At 47.8% G+C, this 14,448-nt stretch overlaps 1 protein-coding gene across 5 annotated transcripts in view; it reads left to right on the top strand.

The window, feature by feature from the left end:
• Positions 1–14,448, top strand: part of EML5 (EMAP like 5) — a 255,544-nt gene that overhangs the window by 122,570 nt on the left and 118,526 nt on the right. For all 5 annotated transcript variants that reach the window (XM_068254559.1, XM_068254558.1, XM_068254557.1 and 2 more), the window contains exons 8-10: positions 4,537–4,674; positions 5,890–6,146; positions 8,770–8,982. In XM_068254559.1, coding sequence (XP_068110660.1) covers positions 4,537–4,674; positions 5,890–6,146; positions 8,770–8,982 — 608 coding nt within the window. The remainder of the gene's footprint in view (positions 1–4,536; positions 4,675–5,889; positions 6,147–8,769; positions 8,983–14,448) is intronic.

Here is a 14,448-nt window from a genome sequence, read left to right as displayed (position 1 = left end):
AGTCAAGCAGCAGGAAGTATTGGGGGAATGGAGCCAGGAAAACAGTAGGAAATATTGGTAGGAATGAGGCCAGGCAAGCAGCAGGAAGTAGTGGGGAGGTGGGGCCAGGCAAACAACAGGAAGTAGTGGGGACGTGGGGCCAGGCAAGCAGCAGGAAGTAGTGGGGAGGTGGGGCCAGGCAAGCAGGAGGAAGTAGTAGGGGGACCGACTCTGTCAGGAGTATCAGTCACTGTGGTTCTTGTTAGCAGCTTTTATGCTGCAGTTTGATACTCCGGTATATGGAATGATGTCCAGACGTGATTCCATCTTGGGAGTTCGTAGCTGTCAGCGATGAGAAACGGCGGGGGATTCGTGCATCGCTAGGCCTCTGAGCTGTCACACAGGGGAGAGGACAGCAGAGTCCTGTCACTCTACACAGGCTTACAGATCTCCCCAGAGTTATCCTCTAAATAAATAGAAAAAGACGCCATTTGATGAGATCTGTGTGTTGAGATACAAAATGCGGAGTTGTTTTCCCCCATGCATTTCGAATGCAATTGTTCGACAGCATGTTCAGCTCAAATCTAACGATTGCAAGACAAACCCCACCAATTAAGAGCAATTAAGATAGTTGTTTTGATCAAATGCAAACATGAAACTGAAGTGAATGTTTAACCTTCAGTGGACTACACAGCGTAAATCCTACGCCACACATGTGGCCGTCTATCTCTGATGCGGTGTAGGATTTACGCCGCCTGCTGGTAGCTCATGCTTACGCCGCCTGCTGGTAGCTCATGTACACAATTATGCACACTCGTAAGGGGAAATTAATCTTCTGACCTCTCTCCTCAGTGATCAGTAGCCATGGCGATTTTCTCCTGATCATGTGATCACTGTGATCGCCGGACAATTGTAGTGATCAGTGTTGGCAACGGCGGTAGGAGGGGAAGAAGAGGAAGAGGACTCTCCTTCCTAACGTTCCCCTGGCGATCTGCATTTCCCTTCGCTCTGCCCGGTTTTCCCGCTTGTTCTGCCTTGAGTGTCGTTCTCATCGCTGGAGCCTGGGAGGTGAGTAATGGCTGCTGGCAATATGGGGGACACCTGACTACACTGGGGACACCATGCCTAACGCGCAGGCAGACAGTCCTCAGAGGGTTAAAGTGGAACCAAACTCTTCTACAGCACACACAAAAAGTCTTCATTCCACATATAGTTGCTGAAGAAATTCACTGTTCCACGTTTGTGTTGAGCAGTGTGAAGAAGATTCTCCCGAAACAGAGGTCTGTGCTGCTATGTTTTTCACTTCAACAAAGAGCTTTAACTACATTTGAGCGGTGCCGGTCCTTCCTTTTTTGTATGGACTGATTGCTCTCCAGGAGGCACTTTGGTTTGGACCTGGGCACGCTCCAACTGTTTGCAATCCGGTGCTGCCTTCCTTCTGTTTTATTAATCAGTTCTTATCAGCAGCTGTGAATAGACTGCAGGAGCTCTGCCATGACAGCTCTTCCTATACAGTAAACACTGAGGCTTAACCCATTCAGGGCCCATTCACACTTAGAAACGCAAAACGCCAGCGATTTTTGCCAGCGTTTTGCAGGAGTGATTTTTCCACGATTTCAGGCGGAAAAATCACTGAACACTGCGGCGATTTGTCCGCACGTGAATTGCAACAAACCGCTCTAGTGTGCATGGGCCCTAAGTGCTTCCTGCAAAGTGAGAGGAAATTCTCTGTATAGTTCCACTTAAATGCACTTAAATGCAGTGGTACGGAGAAAGGACTAATGGTTCAGTGCCAACCCGCTTATTCACTTATGGGCAGTCACTTCTATCCAGAGCCAGATCATCCCCAAGCCAAACCTAGGAAGTTGCCTAGGGCCTGGAGAGAGCCTAGGGGCCTGGTTGATGCTAGGCCCCACCAAATTCTATTAAAGAACCATTCTAGCAAAAAAAGTAAGCTATTAAAATCTGACAGAACCGACAGGTTTTGGACTAGTTCATCTCCTCATGGGGGAGTCTCAGGATTTTCTTTGTTTTCAAAAGCATTCCCTGAATGGCAGTTTAACTGCCAAAATAGTAAGATGCCTCCCTACTCACTTGCACACTAATTTGTTAGTTAAGGTGGCCACACACCATACAATTTTTAATTTTGATTCGAATTGAGCATTCCGATCCAATTTTCTGATTAATCGGAAGTTTCTATCAGAATCTTTTAGATACCACACACGTATTTTCGAGATTGCAACAATTTCGGGATAAAGATCGTAAACGTTGAAAAAATTGGTTGGATAGAAAAATTGAGAGAAAAATGTACTGACCAGTTACATACAATTTTCTCTGCTTGAATACAATTTCACAATCTATCAGACACCATAGAATTCTTGATAAAATTGGTCAGAATTTTAATATATGTCCAATCTCAAAACAATTGGAAAAAATGGAAATTTGATCGGATTTCTTGATCGAAAACAAAAAAAAGCTTTCGATTTTTTGGGACAACCGATCATTTATCAAATTGATGTAAAATGGGATTAATTAATTGTATGGTGTGTGGCCACCTTTAGGCCTCGTTCACATCAGGGCCGTTTCTGTGCGCTTTTCACAGCGCATTGCCCTGTGCGTTCTGCAAGGTATTGATTTACCCATCTAATTAAATGTACCTGATCCACATCTATGCGCTACGCTGAGCAGCGTTACCAAAAACGTAGTGCTGCATGTATTTCTGCGCGTTGAGCTGTAAAGCGTGCATCAATGCAAGTGAACGGGTGCGCTTTTTAAGCGCATAGAAGCACGTACAAGCACGTAGAAGCGCATGCGTTTTTTACCCCTATTTGGAAAAAAAATACATAAAAAACAAAGCTTTATTGACAACTTTAACCCCTGCATTAAGCAAAACGTACCTTAAAGAAGCGCAACGCACAGAAACGCGCACTAAAGCACGCACAAGCGCATGCGCTTTTTACCACGCGCTTTCACACGTTTCTCAGCGCAGCAGATGTGAACGAGGCCTTAGACTTCCTTTTGTCAGTTAGACTTCCTTACATTGCCGTTGAGAGCCTGAGCCCACTGCTGCCTTTATAAAAACACATGCGTTTTTGGAATGCGTTTCAATGCTTTTATAAATGCAGCAGTGGGATCAGGCCCTCAGCAAATGCTTCTGAAAACAAAAACCCTGAGAATCCACCATGAGGAGATGATCTAGACCAAAACCTGTCTGTTCTGACAGATTTTACCAGTTTACATTTTACACTGGAGTGGTCTTTTAAAAAGCCATCTGATCATCAGCGTTGGGGGCAAAAAAAATGCTATCTTGCCTCGGGCCTCATGTCATCTTAATCCTTTTCTGCTTCTGTCCACATTCCTTTATTGTGAATTTGGTGAGTGACTGGCATGGTGGCCATGAACTGCATGCTCTTGTCTGGTATTTGTAAGCAGGGTGGTTTCTAGGCTAACTTGCACCCAGGGGGAGGGTGTAAAAATTGTGGGACAGTCACATAGCCAAAGGTCACAAGTAGATCTGCCTACTTACCAGTGACCAGCTGCTCATCCAGGAGGAAGCGGGGACAAGGTAAACACACAGGCAAAGAGAGCCCGGAAAGCCGACTCCTCCATGGGTGCGGCGCACTGACAGCCTGCAGTACCGCTACAGGACATCAGGTGTCATCACGCGGTGGTGACGTGATGATGACTTGACGTCTGACGCAGGCAGCCCAGGAGGAGTCAAGGAAGATAATCGCACTGGTAATCTTCTTTCTTCTACCATTTGGCTGCACCTCACATCACCTTCTTCCATGTGGCTGCACCATGTGTCACCAGCTCCCTAGCGGTTATGTCCTTCTGCCTGCGCCCCCTTCTTCTATTTGCCGGTTTGCTCCCAGGGCAGTCGCCCTGCCCACACTGCCCAAGAAACCACCCTGTTTGTTAGGTGGTGTCCTTTTTTATTTTTTATTCAAGTTGGATGGAAAGAGGGGGGGCTATTCTGAAGGCTACGTTATGAGATATAGGAGATATCTAAAAACCAGATCCCCAGGAAGAAAATATCTGTTCCTTCTTTTGTAAATGTGGCAATTGAAAGAGGAACTATTCATTATAAATTATTTAGTCAGTGTTTGCCCATTGTAAAATATTCCCTTTCTCTGATTTACATTGTGAAATTTATCATAAGTAGCGACATCTTTAGTTCTGCCAGGTGATCTCTGCAGAATGTTTGTTTATAGAGTGTTCTAAAGCCAGTGAAAATAATGCCTGGTCTCCCTAAATGCGCCGGGAGGAGAATTCCACATAGCTAAACAGCCTAGGCTCTGCATCACTCGTAGGGTGGAGCTACATACCAATATACAGCAATATATAGATACAGTGTCTCTGATGCTGAAACCAGGAAAATTACAGCTAAAATGGATATGCTGAATAATTGACTGCATTCTTTTATATGTCAATACAGGGCCTCTTTAAGAAGGCATCCTGATAAAATAAAAGGTGCACAAAAAGTGAAGAGATTTGTCATCTTACAATATATTTTATAAATCCTCCCTTTGTGTCGCCTCTGTGTGTTCCCTGCAGGATCTGGAGTCTGGTGGACCACGCCCTCATCGCTCGCTGCAATATGGAGGAACCCATCCGCTGTGCGGCCGTCAGTACAGACGGCATCCACCTAGCGCTGGGCATGAAGGACGGATCCTTCACGGTCCTCCGAGTCAGGTAATTAAAGGTGGAGCTGTTCTCTGACGGATGTTAGTTTTAAAGAAGCAGGGACAGCCATTATAACCCAGGAAAAAAACACACATATAAGTAGTTCTACTTACATAACATACTTATTGTACTGTCCATGTTTTGATTTCAGTGAATTTAATATAGTAAATAAAGGGAAAACTGTTTCAGACATTTTCCATCTTTACTGCCTTTGACTGAAGCCAATCTTGATGTCATTTCCTCCCTTACTCTTTTTTTTTCTTCTACAAACTGCACTGTCATATCTAGCTTGCTTTGTAAACACACGTGAGCACAGCATAGATGGTAATTCGGCAGTTTCCGCAAAGGGGAGGTGTATTTCCCTTCTCAGCCTTGTGTAATACTGAACTGCCCTCAGCCAATCAGCGAGGAGCAGGCATGTGGAAAGGGAGATAACAAGCTTCCCTCTCCTAGGCAATATACTAGAATAGAGCCAGGCTGTCTAAGATAATAGTTATTGCAGCAGATACATTTATGATTATATTGAAATGCTTGCAAAGCAGGGTCAGGTTGTAGACCGCATAATAAACAAAAAGCAGTGTGTAAATAAAATTGGATTTCATAGCTGACAATCCCGCTTTAAGTTCATGCTGTTCATTGGATCAAATTATTTGCTGAGTTGTGAGGTGGGGCAACAGGTACTGATTGTTTGGGCTTTGATTTTTGTGTGGATCTGCAGGTCCTGATTTTTGGGTGGAGCTGCAAGTTCTCATTGTTGATTGGAGCTACCAGTCCTGATTGTGGGGTAGAGATGAAGGTCCTAATTGCTGGTGGAGTTACAGACTTTTGTTGTTGGATGGTACAGCAGGTTCTTAATGTTGGGTAGAGGTCCTGATTGGTGGGTAGAGCTACATGTCCTGACTGTATGGTGGAGATGGAGGCCCTTATTAGAACTGGAGATCCTGGTTGTGGTTGGAGCTGCAGATATTGGTTGTGGGTAGGGCTACAAGTCCTGATATTTTTGGTAGGTCTGTTATTAGTGATGGGATGGAGCTGGAGGTTCCTATTATAGTTGGAGCAGCAGTCTTTATGGTTGGGTGGAGCTGGAGGTCCCTATTGTAGATGGTGGTCCTGATTGTAGGTGGAGCTACAGGACCTGATTGTAGGGTGGAACTGCACGTCCTAATTGTGTGTGAGTAAATCCGTCACAAAACTCTCATCATTGCTATTGCTTCCTTCTTCCAGAGATATGACCGAGGTTGTCCACATAAAGGACCGGAAGGAGGCCATCCATGAGCTGAAATATTCTCCAGATGGAAACTTCCTTGCAGTGGGCTCTAATGATAGCTGCGTGGACATTTACGGCGTAGTACAGCGCTACAAGAAGGTGGGCGAGTGTATGGGTTCCGTGTCCTTCATCACACACATGGACTGGTCATCAGACAGCAAATTTCTGCAGACCAACGATGGCAGCGGCAAGAGAATGTTCTACAGGATGCCAGGTGAGATGTCCCAACCTAGCCATATACAGAACTAGGCCGAGCCATGGATCACCTGGGGTGCCAATTGACCAATACCAGGGAGGGGGAGAAGGCAAGGGTGCCAATAGACCAATCCCAAGAAGGGGAGGCAAGGGTGCCAGTAAACCAATCTCGGGCAGGGGGGAGCAGGGAGGGGGGGAGGCAAGAGTGTCAATAGACCAATCCCAAGGAGGGCAGAGGCACTTATTTCAGTTGTCCTTTAGATCAAAGTGTCGGGCTAGTCTGAGTCTGTCCTCACCCTCTGCCGCTGCACTATGTAGTTTAAATATTTTGGGGGGCGCATTTGGGCTCGTCACTAGGGGCGCCGTTGCTGGATCTAGTCTGCCATGGTGGCGTGCTATGTGGATCAAAGTATTGGACAAATTCCGACACATTGATCTTCAGTACCACACCTAATCAGATAAGGTTACTATGCCGGGGCACTTGCAGTGGGGGTGGAGCTACTTGCCCCCCTCAACCCACTGGGTGCTGGGGCAACTCCGGTTCGCCAATGCAGCTCACCACATTCTTGACAGCCCCCTCCCTGCACACCAGAAAAGTGCTGGGGTGGGGGACGTGGGTGACCCCCATAATTGGATTGGAAAGGGTTACTATACCCCACCAACGCCAACATCTCCTGCAGCGCTGTATATTAATTTCACTAACTGTCCCTCAGAGGAGCTCACAATGTAATCCCTACCATAGGCATATGTCCATCATAGTCTAGGGCCAATTAAAAGTGGACCTGAACTCTTGCACAGGACAGAAGTAAAACATACAGTAGAGAAATGCACCCTGCATGTATTTAGAGAGTTTAGCCTGTGTAATTCCCCCTCATGACTAATCAGCACTGTAATTTGATCTATTCCACTGTGTCAGCTGTACCACCACAGCAGAGCATCTAATTTATAAACCCAGGATGTTAACCCTATGGGCATGATTCACAAAGCAGTGCTAACAGTTAGCACACTGGTGAAAAGCCCTTTATCACGCCTAAACTCAGTTTAGGCATGATAAGTTTAGGTGTGATAAGTTTAGGTGTGATAAGTTTAGGCATGATAAGTTTAGATAAGTTTAGATCGCTTGCAAAGTCCCGCACGCAAAGCAGGGCCATTAAACTTTAGACGAAGTGCACCAGACTTTGGTAGCGTAAAACTTTTGATCAGTTGTGCACTGCGGTGCTAACCCAGTTGGCGCTTAAACTTATCATGCCTAAACTTATCACACCTAAACTTATCATGCCTAAACTTATCACACCTAAACTTATCACACCTAAACTTATCATGCCTAAACTGAGTTTAGGCATGATAAAGGGCTTTTCACCAGCGTGCTAACTGTTAGCACCGCTTTGTGAATCAGGCCCCAACTGCGTTAGCACCACAGTGCACAGCTGATCAAAAGTTTTGCGCTAGCAAAGTCTGGTGCACTTCGCATAGAGTTTAATGGCGCTGCTTTGCGTGCGGGACTTTGCTCGCTATCTACACTTACAGTATCTAAACTTATCACGCCTAAACTTATCACACCTAAACTTATCACACTTAGGGCCTGATTCACAAAGCGGTGATAACTCAGTTATCACGCCTAAAAGACTTTAGGCGTGATAACCTTTGCACCACACTGGTGAAACGCCAGTTTAGGCATGATAAGTTTAGGCGTGATAAGTTTAGGCATGCTAAGTTTAGATAAGTGTAGATAGCGCGCAAAGTCCCGCACGCAAAGCAGCGCCATTAAACTCTATGCGAAGTGCACCAGACTTTGCTAGCGCAAAACTTTTGATCAGCTTTGCACTGCGGTGCTAACGCAGCTGCTGCTTAAACTTCTCATGCCTAAACTTATCACACCTAAACTTTTCATGCCTAAACTTATCACACCTAAACTTATCACACCTAAAATTATCATGCCTAAACTGAGTTTAGGCATGATAAAGGGCTTTTCACCAGCGTGCTAACTGTTAGCACCGCTTTGTGAATCAGGCCCTTAAACTTATCACACCTAAACTGGCTTTTCACCAGCGTGGTGCAATGGTTATCACGCCTAAAGTCTCTAACTGGGTTAGCACCGCTTTGTGAATCGAGCCCATTGTCTGTTTCCATGAAATCAGGAAGTAGACACACTGCAGATTTATTGCAGGATTTGTATCAGCTGTAACAAAGAAAGGTTTTTCTTTAAAAGGTATTATGCTGTTGCATATCTTTTAGAGCAGAGAGGAAGTTCTGAGTTCAGGTGCGCTTTAAGGGGAACCCTATTCATTTGTCTGGATGTTTTTGGGATTTGGGAGAAAATCGGAGTTCCCAGAGGTAGCCCCCGTAGTATTGGGGACAACGTACAAACCCTGTGCAGATAGTGCCACTGCTGGTATATAATCTTGGACTCAGCGCTGCAAGGCGAGAGTGCTATACACTACGCCACCATGCTGCTGAGTGCCACTATGCTGTTTAGTTGACCTGTTGTTTTTTTGTGTTGAGACTGATGGGTGTATATAATTTAATACATGAAACCGCTCCATAACTATCACCTGATCCCTCTATTGGGTTAACCCTCGTCGTTGGACACTCCTCCGCATTGTAGGCGGGGCTTATAACTCGTTACTCCCTCTTATTCGCAGGCGGAAAGGAAGTCTCCAGTAAGGAGGAGTTGAAGGGGGTGCAGTGGGCTCGCTGGACGTGTGTCTCCGGACTGGAAGTGAACGGGATTGGACTCAAATACTCCGATCTGAACGATATCAACTCGGTAGATGCCAACTATCCGGGGCAGGTGGTGGTGACGGCCGATGACTACGGGATCGTCAAGCTCTTCCGATATCCCTGTCCAAAAAGAGGTGACTTTCTTCCTGTTTTATTCCAGTGGTGAATGTGTCCGATATTGTGTAACCAGCGACAGCAAGAAGCGGGATTCACACTCGCCCTGCAAAAAACGCTTGCTTTTTTCCTGTGTATACATTTGTGCTTGCGTGCGTTTTTTCAGGATTGCAGTGATTTTCTGCATACCATCTATTTGTCTGCATACCAGTGGCCTGTGACAATCTGGACGCAGCATGTGAAAAACGTGTACGTAAAATATAGGCGCAAGGAAAGTTGGGCGCCTAGAAATAGCCAAAAGAAAAAAAAAGGTAACATTTACCTATATTTTACAGTGGTGAAAAGTCACCCTAACACTGCTACTGCCTATAGAGCGTGTCCTAGTGGCTGCAGCTCTGGCGCTTTGAGTCCGCCAGGAGAAAAGCGCGATATAAATGTTGTTTGTCTTGTCTTAAACCTCCCCATGCATGACACCTAACCTTAAAACCCCACTTTCTGACAACTAACCTTAACCGCCCCTCCTGCCGCCACAAAGTCATCACAAAAAAAAACAAAAATATGGGATGCAAAACTTTGGCCGTTGCCATAGCCCAAATGTTTTAACAGAGCCCAATTTTTACCGGACCCCAACTTTCCTATATTTGTATGGGTCCCTATGGCGGCACCCAAACGTACACAGTGCCGAAATTTCCTGCCTCCTGCCAGGGGCCTAACTACAGGAGAGAAGCCCCTGCAACTGCAGGGGGCTGAGGGCTGTAAGAAGGCCAAACTACTACTTCACTCCCTCTGATAAAGCAATTCTTCCTTCAGATCAGCTGTTTCTATGGGTACATTTGAAAAAGCCAAGCGCTAATTTGGCGCGTAATAATAATTACGGTAAATAACAATAACCATAACAAAAAAAGACGGTAAATAACAATTTAATTGCAGTAGTACGGTATCGGTAAATTTACCTACAGTCTACAACCTGATTATAATTTGACCTCTCCCTACTCTCACACAGAACCCCCCCCTGGTGGTGCCTAACCATAAGACCCCCCTGATGGTGCCTAACCCTATGAACCCCCCTAGTGGCGCCTAACCATCAGACCCCACCTGGTGGTGCCTAACCGTCAGACCCCCCCTGGTGGTGCCTAACCATAAGATCCCCCCCCCCCCGGTGGTGCCTAACCATAAGACCCCCCTGGTGGTGCCTAACCCTAACCACCCCCCTGGTGGTGCCTAACCCTAAGACCCCTCCTGGTGGTGCCTAACCCTAAGACCCCTCCTGGTGGTGCCTAACCCTAACCACCCCCCTGGTGGTGCCTAACCCTAAGAACCCCCTGGTGGTGCCTAACCCTAAGAACCCCCTGGTGGTGCCTAACCCTAACCACCCCCCTGGTGGTGCCTAACCCTAAGACCCCCCTGGTGGTGCCTAACCCTAAGAACCCCCTGGTGGTGCCTAACCCTAAGAACCTCCTGGTGGTGCCTAACCCTAAGAACCCCCCTGGTGGTGTCTAACCCTAAGAACCCCCCTGGTGGTGTCTAACCCTAAGAACCCCCCTGGTGGTGTCTAACCCTAAGAACCCCCCTGGTGGTGCCTAACCCTAAGAACCCCCCTGGTGGTGCCTAACCCTAAGAACCCCCCTGGTGGTGCCTAACCCTAAGAACTTCCCTGGTGGTGCCTAACCCTAAGAACCCCCTGGTGGTGCCTAACCCTAAGAACCCCCCTGGTGGTGCCTAACCATAACCATACCCCTGGTGGTGCCTAACCATAACCATACCCCTGGTGGTGCCTAACCATAACCACCCCCCTGGTGGTGCCTAACCCTAAGAACCCCCTGGTGGTGCCTAACCCTAAGACCCCTCCTGGTGGTGCCTAACCCTAACCATCCCCCCCGGTGGTGCCTAACCCTAAAACCCCTCCTGGTGGTGCCTAACCCTAAGACCCCTCCTGGTGGTGCCTAACCCTAAGACCCCTCCTGGTGGTGCCTAACCCTAAGAACCCCCAGGTGGTGCCTAACCCTAAGAACCCCCTGGTGGTGCCTAACCATAACCACCCCCCTGGTGGTGCCTAACCCTAAGACCCCCCTGGTGGTGCCTAACCCTAAGAACCCCCTGGTGGTGCCTAACCATAACCATCCCCCTGGTGGTGCCTAACCATAACCACCCCCCTGGTGGTGCCTAACCCTAAGAACTTCCCTGGTGGTGCCTAACCCTAAGAACCCCCCTGGTGGTGCCTAACCCTAAGAACCCCCCTGGTGGTGCCTAACCATAACCATCCCCCTGGTGGTGCCTAACCATAACCACCCCCCTGGTGGTGCCTAACCCTAAGAACCCCCTGGTGGTGCCTAACCCTAAGACCCCCCTGGTGGTGCCTAACCCTAAGACCCCCCTGGTGGTGCCTAACCCTAAGACCCCCCCTGGTGGTGCCTAACCCTAAGAACCCCCTGGTGGTGCCTAACCCTAAGACCCCCCTGGTGGTGCCTAACCCTAAGCACCCCCCTGGTGGTGTCTAACCCTGACACCCTCTGGTGGTGCCTAACCCTAACCACCCCCCTGGTGGTGCCTAACCCTAAGAACCTCCTGGTGGTGCCTAACCCTAAGACCCCCCTGGTGGTTCCTAACCCTTAGACCCCCCTGGTGGTTCCTAACCCTTAGACCCCCCTGGTGGTTCCTAACCCTTAGACCCCCCTGGTGGTGCCTAACCCTTAGACCCCCCCGGTGGTGCCTAACCCTTAGACCCCCCCGGTGGTGCCTAACCCTAAGAACCCCCCGGTGGTGCCTAACCCTAAGAACCCCCCTGGTGGTGCCTAACCGTAACTACCCCCCTGGTGGTGCCTAACCATAACCACCCCCCTGGTGGTGCCTAACCCTAAAGGTGCGTACACACATGCGACTATAGTCGTTTGAAACGATCGTTCCCCGATCCTTTCAAACGACGATCGTTTGAAAAAAAGCAGCCAACGACCATGAAGTGTAACGACGGACGAGCTAGATCGTTCAAAACGAATGATCTAGCTTGGCGGATTTTTCCCAACGACGATCGTTTGCAAAAGTAGTACATCGTTGGAAACGATCGTTCGTACTAGGCTTGACATGCGCATTTCACTATTTCTCCATGGAATTTTTCATTTTTATGCGCAGGCGCAATAGTTACATCGCGTAAAAGTAACGTTCGTTCTAACGATGTGATCGTTACACACCTTTTAAAACTAACTTTACTTAGGTCGTTCTTTCATCAATTAAAAGTTTGTTCGTTGTTGACAACAAACGATCGTTGTCGCATGTGTGTACGTAGCTCAAGACTCCCCGATCCCTGCTAAGAATAATACAATAAATAACAATTTAATCGGAGCCACCCACTAAATAGCATAGCGGTTATCAATATTACGATACATAACAAGTGCGCCCATTTTTGTTTATTTTTTATTAACTTCTCCTGTTTCTATGGCTACACTTGTTATGGGTGTGGCTACACATGTTTTATAACCCTTGTGAGATGGGCCCCCAGGCTGTGAGGGTCACCAGGGGGAGGCAATGGAAAAGGAGTGAACACTGAGGGGCCCCATGAGCTATAGTTCCGCCCCTGCTTCCTGCTGCAAGTTTCCCTCTCTTCCTGTAAGTCACTGGTGCCAAGCAATAAAACTCAGCCGTAGCTCGCTACCCTTCCCTTCAGCATTCAAAACCAAGAACGTATCCTTTGGCTTTGAAGAGAGCGGAATTCTTGGCCGGAGAGCTGACATTCTGTTTTTCTCTCTGCACCGGATTCCCATATGTAAACCCCCCCACCCCAATCTCCTCTTCCAGCATACAAGTCATACTCCGTCCCGTGGGCCAAATCTGGCCATCGGAGCCATTAAATTTGGCCCCCAAGTGGATTCCCCACTTTGCATTATGTTTAGCCCACTCTAGACCACCAAAGAAGCTATATTGGAGGTGAAGCCCTAGAACACCAGGGAAGCCATATAGGGGAGTTAGGGGGAAAGTAATAAACTGTATAGGGCAGGGTGGGGGGCACCAGACACCAGGGAACTGTGTATGGGAGGGAAGACCACTAAACACTCGGGGACTGTATAAGGGTTAGAGGGGGGGGGGGGCATTAGTCACCAAAGAACTTTATAAGGGAGGAATGTGGCCAGTAGGCATTGAGGTTGGCCCACAACTATGTTACATTGTTCAATTTTGGCCTACTTTATATTTGAGTTTGACATCCCTGTCTTATACCTATTCACTGAGCGGAACCACGTCCGTCTCCATCGCTAGCTCCCCTCCATTATTAATTGCGTCCCATTAAATTTTGAACAAGTTAATTACAAGGTGACACGCGGTAAGATTCACGCGGCGAGTTCCTCTTCTCTTGATTGACTCATTAGCCTTAGGAGGCGTGAAATGATGATTTATTCGCTGCAGACGCGGAGGCATGGAGATTGAACTGATCCTAATCATCGCTATGGCGTCAGATGGGGCCCTCAAGCAGCCTGTGAGGGGAGGAGAGGTTATTGAGCACACGGTGGGAGGGTAGAATGACTGACCTCCACTCCTCGTGAGTTATCCGAAAGTGTACCTTTCACTACAGCAAAACTTTTCATCAAGTGGTGAATTACTCAGTAAGGTGAGAGAACTGGGGAAGAGGCAGCCATTTATACTTGTCTGGAAAGTGATGACAAATTATAATCATATGCCTCAGGGCCCTTTCACACTGGTGCGCCGCGGTGGGTCTTTTTACCGCACCTCACCGCTATGCTAATGAAAGCCTATGGGTGCGTTCATACAGCATGCAGTGTGGTGCGCCAAAAGTCGACGATTTACCGCGAGCGCATACCAATGTTACTGCGCGACGGCGTGCGACGAACTGGAAGTCATGTAAGTCTATGGCGACACAGGGTTTGCCAAAATGTTGGCGTTGTGGCGCTCGTGCGCAAAAGCATATTTTTACATTACGCTTCTGCGCACTTCTGTATCTCCAAACTAGGAAGTGACTGCAAGGGAGCATCACTTCCTGTTTGTATCACGGGCCAGAAGGGGATTACCGCATAGTAACACGGTAATCTCCGAAGCTCTGCTTTTGGCAGTGCGTTGCGGCCCCCAGGTCGCACCACAACGCTGCCGCCAATACACAGTCTGAAATTGGCCTCAAGGTTTTGAGCTTAAAAGTATGAGTGATGTGATGCAGAAGTGAGTTCCAGAGGAGGGGTGAAGCCTGTGAGAAACCTTGGAGAGAAGGATAGTAAAGTTTTATGCGCAGATAGAAGATTGTTGCAGGCGGTTTGAGGGCTGGTGCACACCGAGCGGGTTTTCTGGTGTTTTTACAGCCGCTTGCGAATACGCTTAGTTAACGTATTTCAATGGGGTGGTTCACACCATAGCGGGAGGCGTTTTGCAGAAACGCATACTCCCGGGGTGAGGCATTTTTTGGATTGCGGAGACGTTTATGCCTCCAATGTTAAGTATAGGAAAAACGCAAGCCGATCTGAAAAACGCCAGTTCAGAGCGGTTTTGCAGGC

Source organism: Hyperolius riggenbachi, chromosome 9, assembly GCF_040937935.1.
Source record: "Hyperolius riggenbachi isolate aHypRig1 chromosome 9, aHypRig1.pri, whole genome shotgun sequence".
NCBI classification, from domain to species: Eukaryota; Metazoa; Chordata; class Amphibia; order Anura; family Hyperoliidae; genus Hyperolius; species Hyperolius riggenbachi.
Note: the sequence above shows the minus strand (reverse complement) of the source record. Positions and strands in the feature narration are given on the sequence as shown.